This window comes from Martes martes, assembly GCF_963455335.1.
Source record: "Martes martes genome assembly, chromosome: 11".
Taxonomy (NCBI): domain Eukaryota; kingdom Metazoa; phylum Chordata; class Mammalia; order Carnivora; family Mustelidae; genus Martes; species Martes martes.
Genome location: NC_137899.1, coordinates 56,334,159 through 56,346,883, shown reverse-complemented (window position 1 = coordinate 56,346,883; position 12,725 = coordinate 56,334,159). Strand labels below are relative to the sequence as shown.

Here is a 12,725-nt window from a genome sequence, read left to right as displayed (position 1 = left end):
TTTCCCAGCCCCAGCCCCTTTGACCTCTGTTCCCTACACCACATACAGATGGACAGAGAGAGACAAACACACACACACACAACACACACATAAATGTGTGTGTGTATGTATATCCATTCTCCTTCTCCTATCAGGGAAAAGCCTTATAACAGTGGTTTTCAAACTCTTTAAGCAGCAGAATCCACTTTCAAGTGATGTGATTTCACAGAGTTTACAGAGACAAGGGGCAGATGGTTTGGCTCAGGTCATCATCTTCAGGCCCTGGGACTAAGTCCCACATTGTGGGGGGGGGGGTCCTTGCTCAGTGGGGAGCCTGATTCTCTCTCTCCCTCTGCTCTCCCCCTGCTTGTACTCTCTTTCAAGTGAATAAATAAAATCTTTTAAAAAAATAAAAAAATAAACATTTAAAAAAATTTACACAGACAAAACGCTTTCTATATAGTCAGACTTAGCCTGGCAACCAAGGGATGGAAGACGCTCCCCTCATGCTTAATGATTCACTCACAAATATTTTGCTTCTGGGGTGCCTGGGTGGCTCAGTGGGTTAGAGCCTCTGCCTTCGGCTCCGGTCATGATCCTGGGGTCCTGGGATCGAGCCCCACATCGGGCTCTCTGCTCGGCGGGGAGCCTGCTTCCCCTTCTCTCTCTCTGCCTGCCTCTCTGTCTGCTTGTGGTCTCTGTCAAATAAATAAATAAAATCTGAAAAAAAATTTTTTTTTGCTTCTGATATCACCAATCAGTCCTTCTGGAGGTGGATTCTGCTAGTTTAAAGATACGAGGACCCAAAAGAAGAATGCTTTGACCAAATGACAGAGTAATATTTTTGCAGAATTAGAAGTTAAGGCTACAACCTGGGCATTTTGTCATTCTCCTCACACTGGGTAGAAAGAACAAAAGTTATTACGTTTGGTTAGTTGCCTGAACCTGAAGGAAAAAGAAAAAGGTTTATCTTCTCTATGGGACAGAAGGTATCTGGAGCTCAGGGGATCCCCTTGGGTACCTTCTTGTTGTTGGGAGAGAAGAGTCCTCTATGGTTCTCTTGAATTCCTACATATCTTCCTGGACATGCCATGGGCCACCATTTCTCAGGGTTATGTTGGCAGTAAGCAACGATAAGGGATGAGATAGTCTTCCCTATAGGAGTAAAGAATAGGCTTGCTTACTGTTTGCTATAAAATGAGACTCCTTAAGCTCAGTGTTCATTCTGTAGCTATGACACAAACTCACTGCGTGTATAACATCCATCTGGGCCCCAGTGGGTCACCCTCATAGTACTTGTAGGGCAAGGGAAACTGACACATACATGTGGAAGCTCATGATACTGTGCTGTGACTAATCAAATCTGTTGTCTCTAACCTAGGAGTCTCATGTTTTCTGACAGCATCCATCAAAGAGCAATACGCTAACTACTCAGCTTATAAATACTGTAAAACCAAATCCCAGGCCCCTTGCTGGTACTGCTAAATCTAGTAATAAATGTTAATGAAAGACTAAAGTGACCCTATACAGGCAAGACCAAAGGTTCAAGACACCTAGGAATAAAGGAATAGGTCACGCCATCAGATAAAGAACCCTGAACTGCAGGTCCTAAAGAATAGGAATAGGCAGTAAAGAAGAAATTATGAATAATAAAAATATTAACAAATAAATAATAAACAATGAATGAGGCTTCTATTTTTATTTTCATCCTTGCTCTTATATTTATGTAAGTTTTAACTATGAAACTTTCCCCTCCATAATCATGTAAAGAATCTATTAAGAATTAGGCCTCAGAATCTTGAAATGACTATAGAAGGAATGGATTATCACCAAGTAATCTTTTTTTTCTTTTTTAAAGATTTTATTTATTTATTTGACAGAGATCACAAGTAGGCAGAGAGGCAGGCAGAGAGAGAGGAAGGGAAGCAGGCTCCCCAGTGAGCAGGGAGCCCAATGAGGGGCTCGATCCCAAGACCGAGATCATGACCTGAGCCAAAGGCAGAGAGGCCCTAACCCACTGAGCCACCCAGGCGCCCCTATCACCAAGTAACCTTGAAGTCAGATATAGTTAAGTGAAAAACCTGATGACTATTTTTTTTATGGATTCTGGCAATCTAGCATCCAATTTCCTGCCTATCAGAACCCTAAGCTCCCATTTCTGGAAAAATTCCTCTTTATGAACTATGTTGGTAAGAGGGCAATATGGAAGCTAAGAGTCAGTTATTTCCTCTTTTTTTTTTTTTTTAAGATTTTATTTGACAGAGAGAGAGAGATCACAAGCAGGCAGGCAGAGAGAGAGGGGGAAGCAGGCTCCTTGCTGAGCAGAGAGCCTGATGCGGGGCTCGATCCCAGGACCCTGAGATCACGATCCAAGCCAAAGGCAGAGGCTTAACCCTCTGAGCCACCCAGGCACCCCAGTTATTTCTTCTTTTTACTCAGCAGAGCCAAAATCTGGCGAACAATCTAAGGCCAGCCAATTATATACCTACTTTCAGGATTTTGAATTTTGAGCAAATAACAGAAAGATGGTGGAAAAGTTGTTTTTATGGCAGCAGCAGCAGCAGCAGCAGCAAATAGTCAAGACTTTCCCCACACTATAATTGCTTCCAGAGTCTCCAAAGCCTACCTAACAGAGAATGCCAGGGTTTCTGCTTGTTTGCCATGCCTGCTCCTCTTCCAGTCTGTGGTCAATACGGTAAGCTCCTGATATTCTTGCAATAAATTATTTTGGCTTAGGGGAGGACATATTTTGGTTGCTGGTAACCAAGAATTCCAGGAGATTCATTGTGATAATAGCAATACCAATAATACATGACAATACTGAATAATTTATTAAGAATTTTCAGGGGCACCTGGGTGGCTCAGTTGGTTAAGCATCTGTCTTCAGCTGAGGTCACGATCCCAGAGTCCTGGGATTGAGCACCGGGCTCCCTGCCCAGTGGGGAGTCTGCTTCTCCCTCTGACCCTCACCCCGCTCTTGTGCTCTCTCTCAAATAAACAAAATCTTAAAAAAAAAAGTTTTCACTTTCTCTGTCTCACTATCCCCAACATCAGTAAGGTAGGTCAATATAATATTATGGTCATTGTTGCACACATACAAACATAAAAGTCTAAAGAAGTTGTGACTTGCCCAATGTCACACAATTAGTAAGAAGACAGAACTAGGATTCAAACCCAGATCTGTTTGACTCCAAAATCCATGTTATTTCCACTATTGCATACTGTTTCCCACAGCAATGAGTGACTAAAGGCAACACTACTAAAAGAAATTTTATAGAAGATACAAAGCCACTTTATTTTTTAAAAATATTTTATTTGACAGAGAGAGAGAGAAAAGAGAGCGCACGCGTGCGCATAAGCACGGGAACAGGAGGCAGAAGGAGAGGGAGAAGCAGGTTTCCTACTTCACAGGGAGCCCGATGAGGGGGCTCGATCCCAGGACCCTGGGATCATGACCTGAGCTGAAGGTAGACACTTAACCAACTGAGCCAGCCAGGTGCCCCATAAGCCACTCTAGAATAATTTTTCATGATAAAAGTTTACAGTATAATATTAAATTGTGATTCAACTTAAGTGCAAAATGAACTCATTTAATCCTGGCACACCATTTTCCAGCATGTTAACCTTACATTAAGTATAGAATTTACGGTATTTAGCATAGATGTCGTATTCTTAAGACTGTCTCTCTTAAATATTAATCAACCACATTTTTGACAGTTTAACAGAATGAAACTAAATTGTATGCTATATTATTATGTACTAAAATATTTAATATGCTGGCTATTTCAACGATATGAATTTTTTTAACATTTTATTTATTTGATAGAGAGAGATCACAAGCAGGCAGGGAGTCAGGCAGAGAGAGAGGGGGAAGCAGGCTCCCTGCTGAGCTTGATCCCAGGACCCTGAGATCATGACCTGAGCTGAAAGCAGAGGCTTAACCCACTGAACCACCCAGGCACCCCAACAATATGAATCTTTGTAGTAAATGTTCACTGGAATAGCTACCTGACTTATAATTCTCTCCTCTTGGGAAATGGTCTCAGTACATAATGAGCCTTTCAAGATCATGTTTGTGCTACAAGACCTTGTTCTCCTTAGCATAGATAAGTGATTCAAAGGTTTAGCACTCAACCCAAGCTAGTCTATCAGATACTCTCTATCCAGGATTTGAAACTCTGAAACAGGTTAGTGGTAGTCAGAGCTGAAGTCCAATGAAGGCAGTGTCCCAGACAAAGGCTAGAGGGCTTTGGGGTTGGCATGGTTCTTGCATCTCCCAAATCTTGACTGTCTTTCTCCTCTTCAGAAGGGAATTTTAATACAATCATGTCTCCCTTAAGATACGCTTCTGTAGTTCATTCAACACACATGGGGTAAGTGTCATGACGGCGTATGCACTTTATACTACTGGAGTTTATTTATTTAGGAGTTTGTTTTTTTTAATGTGGAGATACATATGTTTTTAGTTTTTATTTAAATTCTAGTTAGTTAACATACCATGTAATATTAGTTTGAAGTGTACAATATAATGATTCAACATTTCCATACATCACCTGGTGCTCATCACAAGTGCCCCCTTTTAATCTCCATCACCTATTTAACCCACCCCCCCCCTCCCTTCTGGTAATATCAGTTTGGTCTCTATAATTAAGAGCCTATTTCTTGGTTTGCCTCCCCTCCTTTTCCCCCTCTACTCATTTACTTTGTTTCTTAAATTCCATGAACGAGTAGAAATCATATGGTATTTGTCTTTCTCTGACTTAATTATTTTGCTTAAATAATACTCTCTAGCTCCATCCAAGTTGTTGTAAATGCCAAGATTTCTCTCTCTTAATGGCTGGGTAATATTCCGTGTGTGTGTATACACACATCTTCTTTATCCACTCATCAATCAATAGGCACTTGGGTTGTTTCTGTAGTTTGGCTACTGCAGATAATGATGCTATAAATGTTGGGGTGCATGTGTCCCTCTGAATTAGTATTTTTGTATTCTTTTGGTATATACTACTGGAGTTTGAAGAATATTAATCCCACCCTGAAAAGCCTGGACCGTACAGAAGACAGGTCCCTCTCCACGCATGTACTCACCACTTTGTCCTTCCTTTGTCCTCTAAAATCTGCCCCCTCCCCCACCACTCCATTAAAACTTAACTTGCTAAAACCACCAATTTTTAAATCCAGGGGACACTATCTTTTTTGGCCTCCCCACTACATTTGATACTCCTGACTATCTCTTCTTTGTAACTTGTATCTTAGTTTCAATGACTTTAGTCCCTGCTGTTTTTCTTCCTTCTATACCTTAATCTCCAATGCACTTTTCTTCCTATCCTTTAAAATGTTGGTGCTCCCCGAGTTTCATCCTCTGTCCACTTTTCTTCTTACTCTGCCCTCAACCTCTAGGTGTTATCAACCATACCATGACATCAACTATTTACTTAACAAATATTTGAGCACCTATGTTGTAGATGTTAGCAATACAGCACCGAGTAAGACAGTGTCCCTGCCTTCATGAAGCTTAGAGCCTACTAGCAAAGACATACATTAAGTCTTTCTTGCCTTTACAGAGATGATCAGTGTGTGAACCAAAGGAATGGAGTATATAATAACAGAGGTCCTTAACATAATGTAGGGCATTCGGGGAGGAAGTGGCATTAAAATAAGAACTGAAGCATGAGTAGGAGAGAAAGAGAGCTTAAAGGCATTGGTACATTTCAGGCTCTGAAGGGAGACAGGTGGCTGGAGTGAAATGGCTAAGAGAAGAGTGGTATGAAATCTGACTGAAATAGATTGGGATCACATCAGACAGGGCTTTGAAACCCTGGTTAAGAATAAATATTCCTTACAAATCCATGATAATAAACCTCAAAAAACCTTCAAAAATACTGTCAGCAATCATACCAATTCTACTCTTCACAAAAATTACTTGCCTCGACCTCTAGCTTCATCTTCCTCCTTCATTCTAGTGGATGATCTCATCTCCCATTTTCAGAGAGAACAAAGGCCTCTGGACAGAAACTCCTTTATTCTCTTGATTCCAAACACACCTATATACCAACCTTTCTTCCTTCCCACTCTTACAGAAGAGAAACTGTCCTTCTCCCAAGAGAGATTAATTACCTTTACTTTAGATCTCATCTCAGGAATCATCTATCAATTATCCATTCTGTCTCATAAACATTCAAGCGCTACACCTCAAATGAATTCTTTTTTTAATTTTTTAATTTAAATTCAACTGAAATAACATATACTGTACTGTATTATCAGTTTCAGAGTTAGAATTTTGTGATTCATCAGTTGCATACAACACCCAGTGCTCATTACTTCAAGTGCCCTCCTTAATGCCCATCATCCAATTATCCCATCCCCACTGCCCACCTCCCCTGAAGCAACCCTCAATTTGTTTCCTATAGTTAAGAACCTCTTAGGGTTTGCTTCCCTGTTTTCATCTTATTTTTCCTTCCCTTCACTTATGTTCAACTGTTTCTTAAATTCCACATGTAAGTGAAATCATATGGTATTTGTCTTTCTCTGACTGACTTATTTTGCTTAGCATAATACCCTCTAGGCCCATCCATGTCACTGCAAATGGCAAGATTTCATTCTTTTTGATGGTTAAGTAATATTCCATTACATTATATATATGTCACATATCATTATATATTTCACATCTTCTTTATTCATGCATCTGTCAGTGGACATCTGAGCTCTTTCCATATCGAGTGAATTCTTCCTTCCAGTTCTTAAGCACACTTACATCTCTCCAATTTAAACAAATAAAACCAAACAAACTTCATTTGACTTCCCTACTTCCTTCAGGGCCAAATTTCTCCAATGACTGTTTCAATTGTCTCACATCTTACTCAAGATAATCTGACTTCCATCTGTCTCCCTCCTTCTCTCTGTTCCACAACACAGATCTGAAGGAGTTTTAGAATAAAGGCAAATCCCCCTAACTTGACTTAGGAGACTGTGCATGGGCAGGTCTCTAGCTACTTTTCCAGTTTAAATTTACACCATCCTCCCCCTAACGTTTGGTGCTCCAGTCACACTGGTCTTTAATCAGCCTCCTGCACTTGCCACTCTATGGTAAGTAGGTCTCTGAATCAGGGCCTCTGCATCTGTTGTTCCATCTGCCTAAGAGGCTCTACCTTAAGGTGCCTAATTGACATGTACTCTTATTTCAGCTCTCCGTTCATTTACCAGTTCCTTGGGGAAATCTTCCTGATTTGATGGTCAAATCATCCAACCCCTCACTGTATCACATTCTTCTCTTTAATAATACCTACCACTGTTGCAATTTTACATTTCTTTTGTGTGACTGCTTGACTCATGTCTCACTCTCCTACTAGACTAAAACCAGAGCAAGGACTGTCTAATTTTGCTCATCACTGCAACTACAGAATCTAGCAAAATGCCTAGCATGCAGTGGGTCTCAGTAAGTATTCATCCAAATGGAGGAGTCAGAAAGCCAAATTGAGCTAGAGGAGTAAGTCAATAGTGAGCCAAAAAGGGGGGGGGCAGTGAATCTACCCACCCTTTGGCTTTAACAGGGGGGAGAGAGGTATTATTTATAGAGGAATGTTGAAACTAAGAAGGGGTAGACTGGACTGGATGGTTAATTTAAAAACTAGAAAAGTTAAAACATGCCTAAATGCTAGACTCTGGTAGAGAAGGAGAAGTTAAAGATGCTCAACAGAGATGGAATAACCAACAGTATAACTTTCCTGACTAGGCTAATATTGAGGGAGCCAAAGCCCAAGTAAAAGTACTGGCTTTAGATGGAAAGAGGCAGCTCCTTCACTGTAACAAAAATTAAGAACTGTTAAAATAAGTATACAGATTTCGTGGTGGAAATTTAAAAGTTAGAGAGTTCTAAAATAATGTCTTCTATTTATTTATGGTATCAAAAAGGGGTGATATACTGAAAGTAGAGATACTGAGAGAGGACTCATTGTAGAGGAAAACAGGACTTACCTGGCAAAGAACTGCCCAGTAATGGGATATTTTCCAGCTGTGCTTAGAAACCTTGCACAAAAAAGGTAAACAGTCATCGATGCTTTTTATCAGATGGATGGGAAAAAAGGATAGAAGGTCATGAAAGCGTGGGGCATTGGAAAGGGAATGAAGAGAGAGATGATAATCTCCTAAGTGGACAGAAAGACACCACAGTGGAGAGTTAAAAATAGGAAGGTCTGAAGGATGGGAGTTGTCAATGGGAGCTGTTGGGGGAAACAAATGAGACAAAGCATGTAAAACACATTGCAGAATGGCTGGTTGAAAATAAATGCTCAAGAATTGTTTCTATTATTGAGAATTTAAGGCAGAAGGTTTAGATTATTCAAAACAGGCCATAAAGATTAATGACTACTAGTAATATGCAATCTTGAAGAGTTGAGTGTACAGAAGTTGAGTCATTTTACTTAGTAAGTAAGCAGAGCTGACTGCTCAGCATCCAATCCTTAAATCAGCTTTTTTGGTTCTCTCACATAATTCTCAACAGGGCTTTAACATAAGCTTTTAAATTCTAATTATGCTTTAATTTACTTAACACGAGGCAACTGTAAACTGTAGTGGTACTCAGGAAGGTCTCCTGACTCTCCTGACCCTTAAGGGTCTCCTAGACTTCATTAACACAAGAGCCAAAGCAATTAGGTATGAAAAGTAGCGACTATGACCTAGCCCTACTTTGTAGAGCTCTTCTGTTGTTCATCAGGTAATAAAATTAATCTAAACAAAAAGTTAAGGAAATAAAAAGGTGCTCAACCTAATTAAATAAGATGCTACTATACACCCACTAGAATGACTAACATTATAAAGACTGACAATACTGAGTGTTGATAAGGATGTAGAGTAAAAAACTAATACACAGGGGCGCCTGGGTGGCTAAGTGGGTTAAGCCTCTGCCTTCAGCTCGGGTCATGATCTCAGGGTCCTGGGATCAAGCCCCATGTCGGGCTCTCTGCTCGGCGGGAAGCCTGCTTCCCCCTCTCTCTCTGCCTAATTGTGATCTCTCTCTCTGTCAAGTAAATAAATAGAATCTTAAAAAAAAAAACACAACTAATACACAGCTAGCATAAGTGTAAACTGGCACAGCCTTGGAAACTAAATAACAGTATCTATTAAAGCTGAGTGTATCATAACCTATGACTCCACAACGCCACTCTTAGGTATTTACAGAAATGCATACACGTGCACATCTAAAGACACGAGCAAAATATACAAAAATGTTCAAAGTAGTATATCCTGGGATGCCTGGGTGGCTCAGTTGGTTAATTATCTGCCTTCAGCGCAGACTGCGATCTTAGGGTCCCGGAATCCGGTCCCATATCAGGATCCTTGCTACACAGGGAGCCTAATTTTCTCTCTGCCTGCTGCTCTCTCTGCCTGTGCTCCCTTGCTGACAAATAAATAAAATCTTAAAAAAAAAAAAAAGTAGTACTATTCTTCATAGTGCTAAATGAGAAATAACTCAAATGTCCATAATGATAAAATAGATAAATTGTGGTATATTTATACAATGGAATACTAAATACAATGGGGATGTACTAGAGCTACACAGAACCACATAATAAATATCACAAAAATAATGTTAGCTTTCAGAAACCAATACCCAAGATTATGTACTGTATGATTCCATTTATGTAAGTTCTAAGACAGGAAAAAACAAATCTATGATGATAGAAGTTAAAACACTGGTTACCTTTGGAAGGTGGGTAGTGATTGAGAAGAATGTAAAGGGGGACCTCTGGTATGCTTTTCATGTTCTATTTCTTGTTGGTGGTGATATGTTTATTTTGCAATAATTCATTGAGCTACATGTTTATTATTTGTACCCTTTCAGTGATTCCTATACTTCATTGGAAAGTTTACTTTAAAAACAAAAGGCTGAAAATGACTGCAAGGATGATGAAGGAAAAGGCTCCATAAGAAGCTGAGGCTGCTGGCTCTGAAGAACCCCCACTGGCCACTATGTATAGAGTTGGCTGCCAGGCTACCGAGAGATGAAATGACCTAAATCATATTTATCTAAGATCACAAAACTAATTAATGGTAGAGCAGGAACTGGAATCCAGATATTCTAATTTCACCACGTCCTCAACTTCCTGTAAGAATATTCCTGGGTATGTACAGAAGGGTCCTTGTCATTCAGGCACGCATTATTTTGATTCCCAAAGTAATGAGGTCATATGGGGAAGCAAAAATAGTCACAACATAATATTCACTAAAGGACAAGAACATTTAAAAAATTGGTTCCCACTCAAACATTCTTCTTCTGGCTCAGGCCAGTTTGTTTCTGCCAATTCCCATCAACTGCCCTTGTCAGTCATTCTTGGTGAGTCTCTCTTGTGTTATAATATTAAACAGAACAATACAAGCACAATGTAACTGCAGACTGAATCTGCTCATCTTGAAATAAATGCAGATTCCATGAAGTTGGTAGAAGTTCTATTGGAGAATACCCGAATAACACGTAAAGCCATTGACAAAGAGAGAATCCAACATATTAAGGTTAGTTAACCACTGTGGAAGAGATCCCTGGCTGTTCCACCCAGTATCTATTTTCCCCTTCCTACTAAGTAACAGTAACGGAATCCTGTTTTTCACTAACTTTATTTCCAGCTTAACATTAAATAAACAGAAGTTAATGCAGTCTAAAGCTAAGTCTAAGAACCAGATATGAATCAATTTTTAAACCCAAAGAGCTAAACATAGAGTTTCAGAAAATCCCCTCTTTTCCAAGTAAACAACTGATGCTGCAACCTAGTTGCACCCTATCTCCATAAGGAATGAGGCAATGCTTCACCATGCTGGTGTGGATAGACAAAACCACATATCTGGGAGGAGTGGGAGGGTTGTTGGAAACAAATTTGAGCACTGGTGAATAGTGTTCACCCTTTACAAGCAGACACTTGTTAAATGCACCAGTAATAGGAAGTCACTGGTGTTGTAAATATAAAAAGGTTAACAAGAAAGGCACTTGAATGTATACATGAAAATAGATACATGAAAGTAAGTTACACACAATACCGAATTCAGACGTTCACAGCTACTTCGGCACAAAAGCCTGGAAAGATTTAAAAGCATTTGGACAGATATCTACTGCATTCATGCACCATGTCAGGAGCTGATGAACAAAGACAAGATCCCGGCAGTCAGAGTTTGCTTAAAGAAACCAGAAGCTAGTATCTTCATATAAATCTTAAATTCCTGTCCCATTTTCCACATTCTCATGAGAACCACTAGATAAGCAAATGAGGTTTTGCTATTATGCATACGCACATCCTTTTGTCTTCTTTAAAAACAGAACCACGGTTACAAAACAGAAACACTCCCGCATCTCCTTAGATGCGCATTTTTTAGAAATAAAGCTTACAGAATAAAAAAATTAATCAAGTGACTTTCCTACGCCCTTTGGTATAAGAGGTCATGGAATTTAAAAAAACAAAACAAAATAGAAAACATCTCTAGTGCACATTCTCCGTGTTAAAATCCATTCTTTTCATAACCCACCTTTCGCCGACGAGACTTTCATTAATGCGCCACACATCAAAGACAGAACAAAGAGCTCCTCTTAATCACAGAGGCGCACAGGGGCCTTAAAAGACTACGCGGTATTATCCGTGACTGTTTCTGCTCGAAATTAACACGTACAGGAGAATCTGTCTCCAACTAGCTCCTCCCGGCTAACATAGAGAAGGGGCGGGGATCCTTATTTAAGAGGAGCTGATTTCAGGCCAGCTGTGCCTTTCCCTTCTTTGGGGGCTTCGGGTTGGGCTGTGCCAATGGGCTTCTCCGCACAAGATCTCACGACACCTTAGCGGCTCGCCAATGGAGGGATCCTCGCCTCACAAAGAGATAACTAGGGCAGAGCTGTTACACAACCGATACGCGACGCCGAATGCCAGCCCGGGGAGTCCCCCAGGAGTGGGACTTGGGAGCCACAGCATCCGCAGACGAGGAGACGCTGCGGCTCGAGAACGGTTTAAGCGACCCTCGACTAAACAGCAGCTTCGCCGGCGTGCGAAAATGGAAGGAAGGGCGAGGGCCGAGGAAGAGAGCCGCGACCCCGCCGGGCGCGGTTTCGGCCCAGGGAGCCAGGGGCGCGAGTCCCGGACCCCCTCCCCCCTGGCGTCCGTCACTCCCACAAAGGCGGTACCTGTTTCCGCATGTTATTCATGACGCCCATGAAGCCCGCCAACAATTTAGCTTCTTCTCGAGCAGCAAGTTTCTTCTCGGTCTTCTTCTTGCTGCTCTTCTCCACCCCGGAGGCTGCCATCCTCCGTCAGCTCGGTTCACGCCCGGGGCTGGCCGGGCCGAGCGAGGGGTTGCACGCTCCGGGCACGCTGGGGCTTCTGTTTACCAAACAGCGCGGCCGGGACTGCGGCTGCAGCGCCCTGCTGCCCGCGCGGCCACTGCGGAAGGACAAGGCCTGGCGGGCCCCTCAGAAACTCACCGGGAGGCGACGTCGCGGGCTCGGCAGCGTCCCGACAGAACCGGAGCCGGGCCGACGAGTCTGCGCACTTGGCTCGCGGGGGCGGGCGCGCTCGGAGGGGAGCAGGGGGCGAGGCCTGCGCGTCACAGCGGCGCGCGGCTCATAAGGGAGCAGGGGGCGAGGCCTGCGCGTCACTGCCGCGCGCCTCTCCCGGCGACGCGGGCCGGGTCTCCTGCTTGTGTCGCCGCCGGCTGCCCGCCGGGTTTGGGCCTCCAGCCGCTCCAAGGGCGTGCAAGCTCTTCCGTTTCCCCAA

At 42.1% G+C, this 12,725-nt stretch overlaps 1 protein-coding gene across 3 annotated transcripts in view; it reads right to left on the bottom strand.

Annotated features, from left to right (window-relative positions):
• The window catches only part of KLHL7 (kelch like family member 7), a 68,838-nt gene extending 56,322 nt beyond the window's left edge, over positions 1 to 12,516 (bottom strand). Inside the window, exon 1 of one of the 3 annotated variants that reach the window (XM_080818417.1) lies at positions 12,434 to 12,516. Coding sequence is in view for 1 of the 3 variants with exons in the window: in XM_080818416.1 (XP_080674542.1) it covers positions 12,137 to 12,256 (120 nt within the window). In the remaining 2 variants the exon portion in view is untranslated. Of the gene's footprint in view, positions 1 to 12,136 lie in introns of all 3 variants that reach the window. The other 2 variants (XM_080818416.1, XM_080818418.1) reach the window with 2 other exon arrangements.
• Between the last annotated feature and the right edge of the window lie 209 nt (positions 12,517 to 12,725).